This window comes from Nipponia nippon, unplaced genomic scaffold (genome assembly GCF_047370975.1).
Source record: "Nipponia nippon isolate SJK-2023a ecotype South Korea unplaced genomic scaffold, ASM4737097v1 scaffold_23, whole genome shotgun sequence".
Lineage (NCBI taxonomy): Eukaryota > Metazoa > Chordata > Aves > Pelecaniformes > Threskiornithidae > Nipponia > Nipponia nippon.
This window is the reverse complement of record NW_028262340.1, coordinates 3,103,546-3,120,924: the sequence shown is the minus strand read 5'-3', so window position 1 is coordinate 3,120,924 and position 17,379 is coordinate 3,103,546. Positions and strand designations below refer to the sequence as shown.

The 17,379-nt window shown below is 56.6% G+C and overlaps 1 protein-coding gene across 5 annotated transcripts in view; it reads left to right on the top strand.

Annotated features, from left to right (window-relative positions):
• PTPRU (protein tyrosine phosphatase receptor type U) overlaps positions 1-17,379 on the top strand; it is a 75,707-nt gene that overhangs the window by 12,941 nt on the left and 45,387 nt on the right. For all 5 annotated transcript variants that reach the window (XM_087760835.1, XM_087760837.1, XM_087760836.1 and 2 more), the window contains exons 2-7: positions 4,404-4,532; positions 12,256-12,527; positions 12,625-12,706; positions 13,397-13,512; positions 13,736-13,910; positions 14,532-14,825. In XM_087760835.1, the coding sequence (XP_087616961.1) occupies positions 4,404-4,532; positions 12,256-12,527; positions 12,625-12,706; positions 13,397-13,512; positions 13,736-13,910; positions 14,532-14,825 (1,068 nt within the window). The remainder of the gene's footprint in view (positions 1-4,403; positions 4,533-12,255; positions 12,528-12,624; positions 12,707-13,396; positions 13,513-13,735; positions 13,911-14,531; positions 14,826-17,379) is intronic.

Here is a 17,379-nt window from a genome sequence, read left to right as displayed (position 1 = left end):
GATGCTCACCCCCGCTGCACCTCAGTGTGACGATGGGTTGTAGCCCTGTTTTGCTGCGTTGGGTGTTTGCATGCGGCTGCTCGGCACCAGGGTGATGCACGCTGTGTCCTGCGGGCACCCGCCTCCTGATTTCCTGCTGATCCTTACCCAGGACGGGGGGCAGGAGCTGCAGGAAAAGGCCAGGGGTGGAAAATGAATCCAAAAGGTCACCTGTGTCAGCTTGCCCAGATGATGCCTGCGCCGTGCAGCATGGGGTGCCCGGGGGCTTGTGCCCTCAAGATGCTGCACCCCGGAGATGACTGTGGGGCTAATCCAGTCCTGCTAAGCCAAGACGGGAGCAAACCAGGCTTTTTCCCATTGATTGGCTTTGCTTCGTCCTGGACTGGGAGTCCTAGGTGCCTGCCCTGAATTTCATAGCTCTGGGGAGCCTGTGCTTGCTAAAGTTTGGGTATAAACCCTTTTTTTATAAAGCCTTTCCACACTTAGGCATGTTATCCATGTGGCATCCTCATCCGATGATGTCCTGAAGGGCCTGGGCAGTGTCATTACCCCCTCGGGGTACAGGAGCATGCGATCCCATCATGATCCCATCATGGATGGTGCTGGGCTGCCCTTTAGCACGGGAACCTTTTCAAGGCTGCTCGATAAAAGAAAAGCCCGTGGAGCATGTCCCACAGTGCAGGAGGTTAAACAGAAAAGGTTTAAGTGTATAATTAACTTTGAAGCGGGAAGAGCGTAGACTCGGTGGATGAAAGAGCGCCGGGTGGGCTGGTGGGCAGGCGGCCACATTCCTCAGTGGCCACGGAGATTTAATTAGATGCCGTCCATTGTACTGGGTTGTTTGGTCTTTCTTTTCCTCCCTCTTCTTTGCAAATCCTTCGTTCCTCCTTTCCCCCTCCCTGCCTTCCCTCCTCTCCATCCCCAGGGAGGGGGATGCTGGGTGGCAGCGGTACCTGGGGGCTGCTGAGCAGCACCGGTACCTGTCTCCCTGGTGAATCCCTTAAGCCACCTCTTTTTTTTTTTTTTTTCTTTTTCAAAAAAATGGGTCTATTTGGTGTTTAACCCCCATGTTGGCACTTACCCCTTTGCTCCTGTCTGCGTGGACATGCTGTGGTGCCACAGTGGAGGCAGCGGTACCCAGGGTGGGGATGCTGGGTGGCAGCGGTACCTAGGGAGGATGCTGAGCAGCACCAGTACCTGTTTCCCTGGCCAATTCCTCAAGCCACCTCTTTTTTTTTCTTTTTTTTTTTTTAATTTTGGTTCATCTGGTGGTTAACCCCCATGTTAGCTCTTGCCCCTCTTTTCCCCTCTGCCTGGGCATGCCGCGGTGCTGCGGGGGCTTCGTGCTGGGCTGCCCCGCGGGGGTTTAACGGGGTACGTCTCATCCTTGGCACGGGTGCCTGCCGTGCGTCGGGGCAGGCTCTGGGTTTGGAGAGGTTTAGGCGACTCCGGGGTGTTCAGGCATCCTCTCGGATGCATCGCGCCCTCGGGGAGCAGACCGTCACGCCCTCGGCAATATTTTTAGCCGCTCTCATGTTCGAATCGCACCTCCCACACTCGCTGCCTTCATCCCACCGCCCAGAGCTGCTGTTACCCTGGCCTCCAGCCAGCGCAGGGGCTGGGAATTGGGGGCTCCTTGTTTCTGCCTTTTAGGTGATTTTTAGGGAGCATCTGGACCCAAAGTGGTCCCGGCTGGCTCCCGCAGACCACATCCCGCTGCCGTTAGCCCTTCGGATGGGTATAACCATCCCTGTTGCTGCAGATGGGTATTTTGGGTTGCAGTCTCCCTGCCCTCCTTGCAAACATGTTAATGAAACCTTAATTATTTGAAAGCCACTCTGAATTTACCCCCTTTGACTTGCCATGGCTGTTGGGGGACCCACAGCTACCCCCTCTGGAGCTGGGATGTTGGCAATTGATTGCTCAGATGTTAATTTTTATGTCCCTATTAATCTTGTGATGGGGAGGGAGAAGGGGCTGGAGGTCGAGCTTCTCCCCAGCCCTGCCCTTGGATGAGGAGAGATGGTGCTAAAAGCATCCCATAGCTCATGGAAATCAAGGCTCTGCAAAACCCTTTTTATTTTTTCCCTGTGTATACAAATCATAGACAAATTTGTTGGCGAGATGGAGCGGCTGGTCGAGCTGCCTTCATTTCGTGCCATGGATGGGGGGAGCGAATGGGAGGGAAAGCTCGCGCCGGGAAAAGCCATAACAATAAACCTGTCCGAGGAGGGAGACGGATCGGCTCGGCCAGCTGTGCCTCTGCCAGCAGAATATCTACTCCAAGTAATTGCATTTTAAGCTTCTGGACCCTGGGCACGGTCTCATAGGTGGCTGAGGATCCAGCTTTGGGGTGATTGGAGCAGTGGGGAAACCGAGGCACGGGACCAGTTGGTACCAGTGGCTGCTCTGGGGATGGCAGTGGGATGCGGGTGGTGGACATGCAGCCCTGGAGGAGGAGGTTATATCTCCCCTGAGGTTGTCAGTGGCTGGGAATAGTTTATTGGGGGTGAAGGAATTGCTTTTCCCTGGGAAATGGGGCTCTGCCAGCCGGAAACGCTGTTTGTCTCCGCTCTGGTTTCTCAGACCAAAAAAAACCTAAGAACACTGAGAACAAATTTCTCCCTCCCAGAATATCCCATTTCAGCAGATCTTGGTAAGAAACACTTGGGCTTTTTTTTTTTTTTTTAAATCACTTGGCACTTAGTTTCTGACACTGTTTTATTTTGAAAAATTTTTTTTTTTCTTTCCTTCCTGGAAAATTTTGACAGATTTGTGCTTTTTCTCCCATTAGAAAGCACAGCCAAGTTTCAGACTCTTTAAAATCCAGCGTGTCTCGTGGCGACAGCCGAAGGAGCCGAGGCCCAGGGTCTGCGGTGCGGGGGCACATTCGCACGTGGGCCGGGCAGACGCTCCATTTCGGGAAGGATTTTAAGAAAGCTGTGAGGTCTCGGTGCTGCCAGGCATATGAGTAGGAAAGAATTTGCTTTTAGTTTTTTTTTAAAAAGAAGTTTCTTGTGGTTCTGGGAAACAAAAACCTCGGTGATGGAGCTGGAGTGCACCCTGGTGCTTTAAAAAATAAATGTAAAAGGGGGGGCGGGAAGCCCCAAATCTGTTTTTATGTGTGAAAGTGTCAGGAATCATAATTTTCTGGGCATCTTATGGGCTTTTTTCCAGTGTTTGGACTTGTGTTTGCACAAGCGACACATCTGAGCATCCCCCAGCATGGGGAAGCACAACCCACACTGGCAGCAGCGAGGCCATTAACAGGCAAATCCCCGGGTGGCGGGGGGAATTACTGATGTAATTTGGGGATAAAATAGGAAAAAACCCAGAAGAAATAATTCCCCGGCCAGGCTCTGCTTTCATGCTGGCCCATTAGGGGATATTTGCCTTTGTTCGTTCCGCTTGCTCAGGGCTTTCTTAATGTGCCTGCCCTCGTCAGCCCAGGGGCTCGGATTAATTAGCGCTGGTGCCCTGGTCCGCGTGTAATCTGTGGGTTTAATGGAACAATAGGTCAGTGTGAGCGAACCGGCCCGGAGCGGCCCCATGGGCAAAGCCAGCCCCAGAGCTCCGGGTTTGCCGGGATGCGGGATGGGGGCCGGGATGCGGGATGGGGGCCGGGATGCGGGATGGGGGCCGGGATGCGGGATGGGGGCCCGGCCGGCGTCTCAGTGTGCGGTCTCCACATTGCCTCAGTACACGTGGGGACAAGCGGCTTCTTGGTGTTTATTCCGATTCTCCGTGCCCAGCCGAACACTTTGCAGAGCAGGGAGGTGGTGTGGGGCTTTCGGCTTTGCTTTTTGCAAAGGATAAAACACAACCCCAAACCCCCAAAAGAGAAATAAAAGGGCTCGGAAGCGGCAGCCTGCAGCTGGGGGGGTTCGATGATGCATTTGTAGGGGTGTGACTGCTGCGGGTTGTTGGAGGTCCTGGCTGAGACCTGCCGCTGTTGTGTCAGGCAATGGACAGACCCCCAGGAGCTCAAGGTCAAAGCACAGGCGGGCAGGCAGAGGGTTGAGGTCAAAGCAGGATTTTTTGCAGGAGTCCTCAGGGTCTTGTGAATCGTTGTGTGACCCCTGCAGTCAAGCGCCTGTTTCTTGGGAGAAACCCCCCGTTTGGTGACCGGCCCCCAAGAAGCAAAGCGGGGAGCTGCATCCTGCAGCTGAGACCTCCCCGGGAGCTGAGACCTGCCAGCTCGTTTCACTGGTGGGGGAACTGAAGGGGGTTGATGGGGCATTAGCAGCAGGCAAGACCATGTCCTCTCTCATGGATGCAGGTGGGGGGATGCCTGGGGTCCCCCTGGATTTTAGGGGGGCAGCACACCATCCCGGCAGGGCTTTTGGGGAGGGACCAGCTGTTCTGGGGGGCCAGCAGGGACTGACCGGTCTCTCTCTCCGCAGCCGGCTGCACCTTTGAGGAGGACGCTGACCCAAACCAGTGCGAGTACAGCCAGGGCGAGGACGATGACTTTGGGTGGGAGCTCGTCCGCAGCTATATGATGCCGCACCTGACGGCCGACCTGCCTCACGGTGAGTCCTGGTCCCCAGCGGGGCCACGCTTGTCCCCCCCGCGTCCCCGGGGACCTCTGCTCCAAACCCACCCCTCGATCCTGTACTCCAGAGCCAAACCACGCGGCTTCTCCTGGTTTAATTCCCACAGCGTTTTAGGCTTGACTTGTCCTCGGTCGCGTGGGCAGGATGCTGCTGTGCCTGCCAGCAAGGTGTGATGAGCTGTGTTGGCCCTCAGCGCGGTGAGGTGGGATGCTGTGTGGCCCTGGGGAGGGCGTTGCTTGAGGACAGGGGACGTGGGACCCTGCTGCTGCTGGGCAGAGGAGGGTTTTTAACAGCACAGCGGGGACAGGGCCATCAGATGGCTCTGGGTACCTCTTAGCCCCGTGTCGCTATCTTGGCAGGGTGTAACCCCGTGCCACCCCCAACCCACCCTGCGGCAGGGGGCTGGAGGAGCCTGCAAACACTCCAGGCATGTATTTTTGGGGTGGAAAGCCAAGATTTCCAGTTCTGCTCCCTTTGCACATGATGTCTACCATTTTTGCGTTTGCTACCCCCAGCCCTGGGCCCCGGGCTGGCCGGGGGCTGCGTGTGGGATGTCCCCTCCACCACGGCATCTCCCTGCCCGCAGCAGCGGGATGGCAGCAGCTTGGGCGGCTTTCCATGCTTCCCGCGGGTCTCGGCAGCATCTCTGGCGATGCCAAATTCCCCATCTGGCATCGAGCGTGGCATCTGCGGCTGCCGCCAGCTGGGATGCACCCAGATCCCGTCGTAAAGGGGCACCTTCGGAGCCACTCTCCCTGCCTGGGATTTGCAGCTGCTGCCTGCTCTTTCCTTGCTGGCGTGTCGGCTTGTGCTGCTTTTGCAGGCTCATGAGAAATTCCCATCTTCGGGAGATGTGGAAAAGGGGAAAAAAATGTGTTTCTGGCTCTTGCAAGTGTCGGGAAGGGCTCGTGGCTGTGAGTTGGAGGCATCTCCAAAGTCTCGGGAACTGTAAGGAAGAAAATGCAAATGGACTTTTTTTATTTAAAAATCTCATTGCTTTTAAACCGGTTTTTGTTATTTTCTGGGTCCAGCTCCTCTCTGATGGCCAGGCTGGGGGAGCAGAGCCAGCCAGGCAGCTGTGGGGAGCTCCCCGTCTCCCAGGAGCATGGCGTGGGTACCATGCCTGGGTGGCATCTGGGGGCTTTGCTTGCTCCCAGCTCCGGCCCGTGTCCTGCTGTGACCCCCCTCCAGTTGTCCCTGTACCCGTTTGCTCTGCGAGCTGCACCAGGCTCAGGATGCTCCTCATTTTTGGGACCGCTGGCTCCTGCCTGGTGCCGGCGCTCCGGCTCCTCCTGCCCAGGAGGTCAGATCCCATGCTGAAGATGGGCAGAAAGAGAGGAGAGCTGGTTTAGAGCTCGATAGGAAAAATTACTTTTATATTAAAACATTGACTGCTTTACAGAAAACTCTTTACTGCCCCATCAATCTGCCTCCAGCTGTTTATCTCATGCCTTGTTCGTACTTAATTTGGCTTTTCCCCTCTGCTAACCCTCTTCTTCCTTTACCTTCTCCTCTCCCCATCGCCTTTTCCTTGCTTTCCCATCCCCGGTGGCATGTCCTGGGCACAGGGTGAGGGCAAAACAACCCTTAGCCTGGCTGTCGGACTGCTGACCGATCCCTGTTTTCCCTTGATGATTTTCCAAATAATTGCTTTAACCTGAACTACCCTGATTTGTGTGTGTCCTGGGGGGGTTTCCCAGGGCAGTGAGGAGGGAAGCAGAGCTGGGGACTGAGATGGCTCATGACGGAGGGTCTTAAACCTGGAATTAGTTGGGTTTTCTGCTTAATTTTCAGCTGTAATTTAAAACCAGCAGCAAACTGCCTGAGTTTAAAGCCTGGGGGCTTGCAGGGGACTGAAGGGGTAAGATGGAATGGGGCTGCTCTCTCTGCTGGAGGAAATAACCACGGGTTAGCCAGAGGTGGGCGCTTAAATGCAAAGGTTAAGAAATAAAGTCCAGAGTTGATGGGGAAGCGGATGCAACCATCCCAGGTGGGATGTTGTGAGGCTGAGCTGCGAGCATGGAGCATCGCAGGGCCAGGCCCCAGGGAAGAGCACCCATCTGATGGTGACACCCAAAGGGTGCTTGTCCCCATAGTCGGGGGCTCCCCAATACCAGGTAGATACTGTTTGCTCCTGGTCTTGGGGCACCCAGTGGGTGCAGGGACCCCGTTGTTGTGTAGTTTCACCCTGGTATGCACGGGGAGCTTTGCACGAGGCTCCTGCAGCCTTAGCACCCCTCTGGGTCCCCCCGCAGCAGCTCGGTGGATGAAGAGTATTTCACAGCACCGGGGCCTCTCCAGGGAGCACTTTCCAAAGGAGTCTTGTGGTCTTAGATTAAAATGAGTTTTCATTGGCGATCAGCCAGTTTCAAGGAGCGTAGGATTTATTGGAGCAGATGCTGGCTGCTGGCCACCCGCCTCCACCTTTGCATCCCTCTTTCTTTTTCCTTTTTTGTTTGGTTTGGGTTGTTTTTTTTTCCCCTCTCTTCCCATCTTGACTTGTCTTCTGCTTTCACCTAAAGACGATAGATGGGTCTCTCCCGTGGATGTGTCTCTCCCACGTTGCAGCTATGATTTTTTTTTTTCCCCCCCCCGGCTCTTTATTATTGTTTTTTTGAAAGGAGCAGTTGCAGGGAGCCAGGTAAGGCAGGTAAGAGGATGCGAGGATGTACCATCGCTGTGTCTGCCCCAAAATAACTCTCCCTGCCTGCTTCAGGTGTACGTTCCTCCTGCTCTCCCCCAAGCGCTGCCTCTGCCTGCCAGGCTGGTCTGCACCTACCTTCAGGCTCTGCAATATCTGATCTCCTAGGAGCCCTGCTGTTTCGAAGCTGGGGGGAGGAAGGACAGTGTTTGCCTTGCTCTGCAGCACCTGGCATTGCTGGGCACCTGCAGGGCTTGCAGGATTTGGCCGGATCCCAAAGCCCTTTGAGGAGCAGGGGACCGGGCAGTGGGGTGGTCTAGCAGGCAGGGATGGGACAGGGGAGTGAAATCAGGCTGATTTCTTGCGCTCCTGGGGTGAAACACAATTTGAGGTTACTTAATGAACATCAAAATAAACCAGGGCGTTTAGGTTAAGCCCTGTATGAATTTGGATGGGACAGGCCCAGGATGGAGCACGGGGCAGAGCCGAGGTTGGGTCCCTGTCCTTACCCTCACAGAGATGCGGGGTGCCCGTTAGAGGACAAGGATGCTCTGCAGAGCTCCAGGGTCTCCTTGGGAAAGGTGCAGGCCCCTCTTTTTGTCGCTGGTTGAATTCACCTGTGGAAATTCAAAGGAGATGGGTTGGGAGAAACTGTGACAAAAACTCCCCGTGGAGGCTGCGTGTCCTCCTGCCCTGCCGCAGCCCCCGCCGGGGGACCAGAGCACCCGGGCTCCTCCGCGCTGCACGGCTGAACTCAGAAATACTAAAACATCATATTTGTGGGTGGGTTTTATTTCCAAACGGCTTTTTTTCCTTGGTTTTCCTTCCAAACTCAGTGACGTTGGAAAACCCTCTGAATCAGAGTTTCTGTTCCCTGCTTGGCTCTTCCCTCTCTCCATGCACGGAGCTGCCGTTGTGCTCCCCGCATCGCGATGCCCCGGCACGGCCGTGTCAGGGGGGTGACCGAGCCGTTGTCCCCACCCTGATGAGCTCCATGTCCCTCCATCCCCTCTGAGGAGTCGCTCCTCCAGCTGATAGCTCCGGCATCGCCTCCTGACAAGCTCCTGCTGCGTGTCCAAGAATTAAGCTTGAGCTTTAGCTCCCAGGGGATTTACTCCGGTCTGCCCGAGGACCCCGTGGTGGTGGCAGGTCAGCCCTTGGTGCTGGGGCTCCCCCGGGAGATGCTCGTCCTGAGGCTCGGTGGAGCAGTGGGGAGTGGGTACCTGATTCCCGTGCCGGCTCTGTCGTATTGAGAAGAAAAACCAGCGCGCGAGGAGGCACCGTCGGGCTTCATCTTCCAAAGTGATTTCCCGGAGGCAGATGCAGCAGTGCTCAGACCTGATCCCCTGGCACCTCTTGGCTGGCAGTGCCACCCTCTGCCTGTCATCCTGCCTGCCTTTTGCTGCCTTTTAATAGTGCTTTGATTTTTTTTTTTTAATTTTATTTTTATCTCTCGGTGGTTTTGTAGGAGGAAAAACTCAGCAAGACAGGGAAGCGGGTTCTTCCCTCCTCTTCTTGCTGGGCTGTTTTGGGTTTTTCCCAGAAGGATGCAGGCAGCTGCGGGCAGGACCTCAGGGAAAGGCAGCGCGATGGGGAGAGCTGCTCCTTCCCTGTGGGCAAGCAGGGCTTCAGCCCAAAGCTGGGGATAAAATCCCTGCAAGCTCATTGCTCTCAGATCCATGGCCAAGGTTATCGGAGGCGCCGAGTTATCCTCAAAGACCTGAATCCCAAGGAAAGGCTGATGATCCCACAAGTGGGAAAATTCAGCTTTCTGTGCACAGCCCCTTTGGGCTGATTTTGCAGCTTAAACCTCATCGTCAACTTCTGTGTAACAAATTGATGGTTTTCCTGTAGGGAACGTTGCTGGAAACTTGTTTCTCTTTTCATTTGTTTGATTGAAATATTATTTAGCGCATTTTGAGTGTTTTCTCTTTCTCCACAGAGCACTTGGGCTCTTCTCTAAAAGCCCACCTGAAAACTAAATTAAATTATATTGCTGCAGCTGAGCTGGGGGGGGACACAGAGGGGCTGACTTGTTATTTGTGGTGACGAAGGGGGGGTGACAGCTCACCTAGACTGGCATCTTGATTCAAACTGACCTTAAATTGAGGATCAGAGGAAGGATTTAACGAGCGAAGCATGGTATCGATGTGTGCCTGAATCCCATCCTTTGGTTTGAAGTCTCAGCTGGGGGATGCCCCGGGGCTGTTTCTGCGGCTCCCACTTCGTGAGAAGTTTGGAAATGATTTTCCCTATCGTGAGTTTTGGAGCAGATTTTTGCTGTAATGCCAACATGTGGACAGGGCTCAAAAATAACCCCAGCTGTGATAGTGCATCAACCCTCCAGCTGCCGGGGGTGGTCCTGCCTGTCCCCCCCAAGCTGTGGGGCGCAGCAGGGCTGGGATGCCCCCTCCTCTCCATCCCCACCTCTGCCTTTGCTGGCAGGAATTAAGATAAGCTTTAAAAACTGGGATTTGGCAGCTTGTGTAGCTCTTGCTGCAGCTCTGCTCTTGTCCTGGCTCGGGAAAGCTGCCGGATCCTGGTGGAGGCTTGGGGGGGGACACTGGCAGCGGTGGTGGATTAATAGGGAAGAAGTGGAAGGGGTCTGGGGGACCCCCGGGCCCTTGCCATATCACCCCTCCCCCCCCAGCAGCATCCCCCGGAGCCGCCTGGCAGCATCCCAGCCGGATCAAGAGACCAGCGATGAGCAGGTTGATGACCTGTGGTGGGACTGTGTCCCAGGGGTGGGTGATGGCAGTGTGTGTGCAGGCTGTCACCCCCTTGTCACCCTTTTGTCACCAGCTGGCTGTCCCGCTGCCTCCTTCAGCTCCTGGTGTGCCAGTGCTGCGGGTGGGAGCACTCAGGCGGGGCTGTGCTGCCATTTTATTGGGGTGCATTAAAAAAATGAAAGAAAACTCGCTGAAAAGCAAAAACATCCCCTGCAAAAAAAGCCCAGGGGCTGCTGAGGGAGTTTGTAACCCCAAGCCACCTCTCTGCGAGGAGCTGCCGGCCGCAGGACCTTGGCCATGCCAGGGGATGCTCCGGTGCAGGATGCAGCACCCTGATGCAGGGACAAGTACCTGCTTCTCCTGCATTAAAAAAAAAACCCAATCCGTACCCTGGATTTGAAACTGAAGCTGGGACCAGTCATTTATGGGGGAGGAGGATATAATTAGCACAAAAGGAAGCGGCGGGAGCCTGGTTTCTCCGTTGCAGTGACGCTGGGAAGAAAATTAAGGGGGAAAAGTAGCGCGTGGGGGAAACCCTGCCGGATAAGTGATGCACCGGTGCGTTGCCACCCGTTCGTGCCTGTGGTCCCAGCTGACCTTAATGGACATTCTCTGTCTTTTGAAATAACTTGTCAGTGGTTTAATTTTAGTCTTGGTCTCTTTATTTTGGTCCTCTGGCTTTTTGTTTTTAAAGGGAGGGCAGGAAGAAGGGTCTGCGTTCGTTAATGAGAGCCTGGAAGATGGAGCGGTTGGAGATGGCTTTTGGAAGATGTCCCCTGGCGTGGGGCGGGTGGCGTTCGCTGTCCACGCTGCTGTCGCCCGGGCCAAATGAGGCCGCTCTCGTTAGTGCAGAAATAATTTTGCTGGAGGAAAGGAGAGGATAAAAAAAGAAAGAGAAGGAATATGGCCATAGTACCTTCCCCTCTGTCTGTGAAATGCGGCTGTGTTGACTACAAGAAAATAAATTGTTATCGTTTTATTTCAGCCTGAATATCTACCCAGGAGCGCCGGGCAGCCGTGCAGATCGGTGATGCGGTGAAAATTTTGCTTTTTGGTGATTTCTTTCCCCTGTCCCAGCTCCCATCTCTGGAGGATGCGCTGCGGTGTGGTACCCGGCACCGCGTCTCCCCAGCTGATGCTGTGACCCCCTGGGTGTTTCGGGGTCCCCCCCAGGCGCAGCTCCCAAGCGCTGGGGGGGACGGATGGGTGCCCTCACGATCCCCCACTGCCTTTGTTAGGGTTTTCTTGGCGTCCGCTTGCTGGGAGACGATGGGAGGAAAGTGTGTGAATTCGTTTAAATTAACCGGCGGTGAAAGCTATTAATAATTAAGTGCCTACTGTCAGGAAAACAATGGTAGACTTGAATAAATGGCCCAGCTTTGTTACTTACAGCTTCTGCCGTTATTAAAATGGAAGGGATATTAATAATCCCCTTGCCTTTGGTGTTGGGGAGAGTTTGGTAAGGTGGCTTCCTATCCGCCCTGTGTCCCAGCCCCGTGGCCGTGCTGGATGGCTCCGGGAGCTGCCGTAAAGAGCCGGGACTCCTGCATCCCCCTCCACCTGGGATGGAGCATGTGGAATAGGGAAGGATGCTGCCTTTGGGATCATCTTTGGGATTTTCATCCTCCCTGCCCTGTAATTATGGCTTTGGGGTTGCACTGGGGCAAGTGCCGGGACTCCTGGTTTCATTGCTGGGGATTTGGGGCGATGGGAGGTGGGGTACGAGCAGCTGCTGGTGCTGGAGCAGGTGGAGAGCCACGGTGCTGGGATCCCAGAGAGCTGTGGTGCTGCCGCTCGTTAAGCCAACGAGTGCTTTTTTCCCCCCTGCGAGCGCCTGCTGAGCACAGTTTAAACTCGGCAACAACTGCGTGGTAAACGATATGAGGCGATGGGAATGGAAATTAAATGGCTGGGGCCCGGCTGGGGAGGGCAGTATTGGCGCAGCCGAAGCTGCGAGCATTAAAGGAAAGCACGTGGAGGGTCTGCCGTGGCACTGAAGCCATGACTGACCCTGGCGTCCCAGGGGACTGCAGCTGTGAGCAGCTTATCCTGGAGGCAGTGGGTCTGATCCTTCCCTCCTCATCCAGCAGCCGGGTCGCATTTCGATGTCCTGCTGCTGCCCAAATGGGCGCCTGACACTGACTCCTGTCCTGCACGTCCCTGGGGGCCGGCAGGGACCGGTACCCAGCAGGACCCAAGCGTTGTTGCCAGGTCATGCGCATCTTTGCGATCTTGTATCCTCCGCCGTCTCCATCCCCGCTGGCAAAGCTCGGGAGATGCAGAACAGGGGGATTACTCTATGCTCTTCCCCTTCTCTCTCCCACCGCAGGGTCCTACCTGATGGTGAACTCCTCGCAGCATGCCCCGGGCCAGAAAGCTCACCTGCTCTTCCAGGCACTGAGCGAGAATGACACCCACTGCCTCCAGTTCAGCTACTTCATGTACAGCCGGGATGGCCACAGCCCCGGCACCCTCAGCGCCTATGTGCGGGTGACGGGGGGCCCAGTGGGCAGCGCTGTCTGGAATGCCTCCGGCTCCCATGGCCACCAGTGGCACCAGGCGGAGTTGGCTGTCAGCTTGTTCTGGCCCAGCGAGTACCAGGTAAGCACCCAGGACCCCTCTTTGCGTGACCTGGACCCCCCTCTTTGCGTGGCCTGGCCCCCCCGGCAATGGGTGACCCCTCTGTTTGGTGCCGCAGGTCCTCTTCGAGGCGGTGGTCTCCAGCGAGCGCAGGGGCTATCTTGGCTTGGATGATATTTTGCTCTTGAATTATCCATGCTGTGAGTGTCGTGGGATGGGACCCAAGGGTGGGGGACCCCGAAGGGTAGCGGGGTGTTGGGTGCTGCTGAGCTGGGCAGCAGGGTTTGGAGCTGGGGCCCATTGGGATGGTCCTGGGGAGAGCTGATGGACTAATGCCAGGGTGCAGCCTGGTGGCACCTGGGTGTCCTGTCGTCACCTGGGCTGGTGGAGCTCCATCTCCTGGGTACCTCTAGGGCTCCTTTTTCCATCTCCATCACTGAGTTTTTATAAAACCTCGGAGAAGTGCAGACTGAACACATGGCCTGGGCATCCCCATCGAGAGGGGCCACCCGGCCTGGTGGGGACCTGAAATCCCAGGCTGTCCCAACACGCTGGCTGTCGGAGTTCACCCCCTGTTTCTTCCAGGCTGGGGTGGGAGACCTGTCCCCCTCTATCAGCCCCATAGCCTGCCTCTGGCAACAGCGCTGTGGGATGCTGGATGGGAAGACTCCATCCCTCCCTGGGACACCGGCTGGTTGTACAGGGATGGGAACAAATTCCTGACTCCAAGCCGGGCTGTGAGGATGGGGATCAAGCCCATCTGGAGCTCGGCTCCAGCCCTGGCACCCTGGGTGGGTTTTTGGGCTGTGGTGGGATTTTTGCAGCAATGCTGCCACGGGTCCCCTCGGACCTCGGCTGCTTCATCACCTCTCGCTTGTGTCCCTTGGCAGCGAAAGCGCCTCATTTCTCCCGCCTGGGCGACGTGGAGGTCAATGCAGGGCAGAATGCCACCTTCCAGTGCGTGGCCGCCGGCAAGGCTGCCGAGGCCGAGCGGTTCCTCATGCAGGTGAGCAATGGCGGTAGTGAAACCGGCATCTCCACCGTCAACCCCATGCATCGCTTCTGCAACGATGCCTCTGTGCCTCCCCTTTGGGAGAAGACACTGCTGGGCAGGGGGGAGAAGAGTAATCTATCCCCCTTTTAAGCAAACATCATTTGGGGACATGTTTGGTGGCTCTGGATGTCACGCCATGCCTCCTGGTAACGTCTTGTCTCTCCTCGTGGGGCAGAGGCAGAGCGGCGAGGTGGTCCCCGCCGCCTCTGTGAAGCACATCAGCCACCGGCGCTTCTTGGCCACCTTCCAGCTGGATGAGGTGTCCAAGGAAGAGCAGGACCTGTACCGCTGCGTCACCCAGTCCAGCCGCGGCTCGGGCGTCTCCAACTTCGCTGAGCTCATTGTGAAAGGTGGGTGACTTGCTGTTGCCTGCCGGGTTTCTGGGTCATGGATGGGCTATTTCTGCTCAGCTGTTTGCGGAGGAGGAGGAAGGTGGGATGCGTGGGGCGGTGGGATCACAGTTTCTCCCTGGGAATGAGTCACCACATGTGGATGGTTCAACATAAAACCAGGAAACTACCTTTCCCGGTGGCCTTAGATCATTTATTTTTGATTGCAGTAGGTGGGAATTAATTATGGTGAAACTGTAGAGCACCATGCTGGGCAGTGTATCTTATAAAGATAATTAAGATTTGATTATATGAAACCCTATTGCAGCTGTTAAAGCCTCACTAAAAGCGATGGAGGGCATACGCACGGGCTGAAGTTTAAAGACTGGATGGTGCCCTCCCATACTTTGGTGTCAATCCCCATGTCCTCTGGGTGGGGGATCTGAGTTTGTCCCGTACCCTGCGGTCCGAAGGTGATGGGTTTGTTTGGGAAGAGACGTTGTGAATGTCTCAATTGTAGTTAGTAAAAAAAGAAATGAATAGTGGTACCTGTGGCTGTTGGCCTGGCTGCAGGGCTGGGGATGCTGTGGAGCTGCTTCTGGAGGGTGATGCTCCACCTGCCCCCTCTCCGCTCTCTTCCAGAGCCCCCCACACCCATCGCGCCTCCCCAGCTGCTCCGGGCCGGCTCCACCTACCTCATCATCCAGCTCAACACCAACTCCATCATCGGCGACGGCCCCATCGTGCGCAAGGAGATCGAGTACCGCATGACCTCGGGGCCCTGGTCGGAGGTCCACGCCGTCAACATGCAGACCTACAAGCTCTGGCACCTGGATCCGGACACGGAGTACGAGATCAGTGTCCTGCTTACCCGGCCCGGCGAGGGGGGCACCGGCAAACCGGGGCCACCCCTCATCAGCCGCACCAAGTGTGCAGGTAGGTCCCACGCTGCATCCTGGCCACCATGGGTGGCCTCGGGCAAGGTCACCCACCCTGAGCCCCAGGCAGGGAGCATGGCTGGGGCTGGATGGGTGCCGAGGGCGTTTGCTGCTGTGGTCCGGGAATTTGAGGCATTGCTTTTCCGACGGATCCACCTTTAATTGACTTTTTAGCGGCTGTGCGCAGCATCTCAGGAGGGACCGCTAATTAAACCCACGCCGTGATCATGGCCGGAGGGTAGCAGGGTGTATGGGCGAGGCTGGATCTTGAGCCAGAGGGGCTGAATGTCTGTCCAGCCTGAAAATGCCTTGGTGCTGATCAGAGTCCCCAGTAGCTGGGCGGACCTCGGTGCAGGAAAGCACAGCAACGGGACGCAGAGTCTGTGGCTGCCACGCGGCTGGTTTCTGTCCCTGGATCCGGGCAAATGCCGGCAGGAGACGGCTGCTCCCCCGCCGCTGGAGCCAGCTCAGGGCATCCCCACACCTCAGGACCGCTGTCCCTGAGGATGAGCCCCTGGGCTGTCCCTAGCAAAGTTGCCATCTCCTTCTCTCCTCAGAGGGAGCTGTAGATTTTTCTCCAGTGTCTGGTTTTGAGCAGTCGGTGCATCTAAAAATATTTCTTCTAAAACCGCGTTAATCCCATGCCACGCCGGAGGGGTGGTAGCTTTGGCTGGGGGGGTCCGCTGCCTTCCCACACATGGCAATGACCTGGGGGTAATTTAGGGCAACCCCACCCCTGCCAAAGCCCCCTTGGGGTGTCCTCGGGGAAGGTGGGCGCTGGGGTTTCTCTCTGCCCAAATGCCCCAGCAAAGCCCACGGTGCAGCCCTGCTGCTGGTCTGGGGGGTGATGGGGGGGAGATGACTCCGGTGCCGTGGGGCTGCAGGGGAGCCTGTTTCCCTCAGGGATGCGGGATCAGCCTCCCCTGCGGGGGGTGCCCCGGGTTAGGGGACATCCCTGGCTGCGGTGGGGCTGGAACTGGGGGCTGGCGGCAGCGTTTTAGACACTCCATGGCGACTGCCTTCCTGATGCTGGCGTTTAACTGCTGGTAATTGAGCAAAGTCGAAGGCAGCGAGACAGCGTGATGGAGGCACGGGATTGTTGCTTCAGGTTCGCCCCGAGACCCAGCACTGCCATGATGCCGGGCTGGGACCCTGCACACAAAAACCCCTCAGCCCAACAAAAGCAGAGGTCTGTGCTGCTGAGCTGGGAGCGAGCCGGGAGCATCGCCCCGCGGATGGGGACTGGAGGGCGCATCCTTCGTACATATGGCAGGAGCGGAGCAGGACACGGCCACATCCCTAGGGCTGCGGGGTGTCCCTGGTGGCTTTGGCCACGGGGAGCCCACGCACAGCGTCAGCTCGGAGACGGGTGCGCTCAGGCGTGCGAGGAGAGCAGCCGGTGCTGGCGCAGGGGTGGAGGGGGAGATGCAAACCCTGACCCAGGCATCGTGGTGAGGGGCTGGCGGCAGATTTTCATCCCAGATCTATTTTCAGAAGCGCTGCGAGAAAGCCCAGATTTCCATATTACCTTGAAGCCAATGACAGGCACTGTTTGACGCTCTTGGCACCCTGTATTTAATATCCTAGGGTTACCACGTTTAGGCTTCCCTGGCTCTTCCCATATGTTGTAACGATGTATTTTTCTCCCCGGCTTCCCCTGGGTCATGGTGGGTTTGCAGACGGTGACTAAAGCCACCCTTCCTCCACCCAAAAGGTGACTGCAGTTGGATCTTCTGCATCCTCTGAGCCTCGCCAGCCCGTCTGCCCAGCGCCGCATCTCCTGCGCTTTCCAGGATCTGACCCAGCAGGGGACCCTGGAAAAAGCCGCTGGGTAGATGTGTCGTGCAGCCCCTGTGTCAAGGGGAGGTTCCCCACGTGGCCACGTGCCACTGGCCATCACTGGCCCTGGGTGCTGTGCTGCCGGCTCCCCCCCAGAGCATTTAAATACACTGGAATAAAAAGGAGAGGGGAAGGTTGAAGCCTGGCACCACGCGGTGCTGCCTGGGGAAGTGTGGGGGGCTCTGGAGGCCTCGGGGAGTGGCGGGGGAGAGGTCCCTGTGCCCTTGGCCACCCGATGGGAGTGATGCCGGTGGGCATCGGGGCTGAGGTTTGGTGGTTTTTGGTAGATGGACGTGGCAATGGGTTTAAGGCTGGGGTCCCTGCAGCATGGGGCTGTGTGCCTATTGCTGTGTTCGCCTGGGGTTTTGCACAGTCCTGCGAGGGCATCAGGACCTGCAGGAGCATCTGCTGAGGTTGCAGAAGCCTCTTGCAACCCTGAGCTGCCCAAATTCCTCTGCAGTGCAAATCCCAGGGGAATTGTCTGGGGGATCAGCTTTGGGACAGGGTGGACAAAGACCCTTCTTCCCTCTTGGTGTTCTTCCCACCACCCTTGGGTATGGAAAGGAGTTTAGTGTCGTTAACCCAAACCACCTGCGTGTGTGTGTGCTGTTGGCAAAGGAGCTGGCTCCTCATTAAATCAGACTTCTCCTGTTCGTGCCAATTAGAGCTAATTAAACTCCTTCCCAGCGACACTGCTCAGTCTCTGTCCTTTC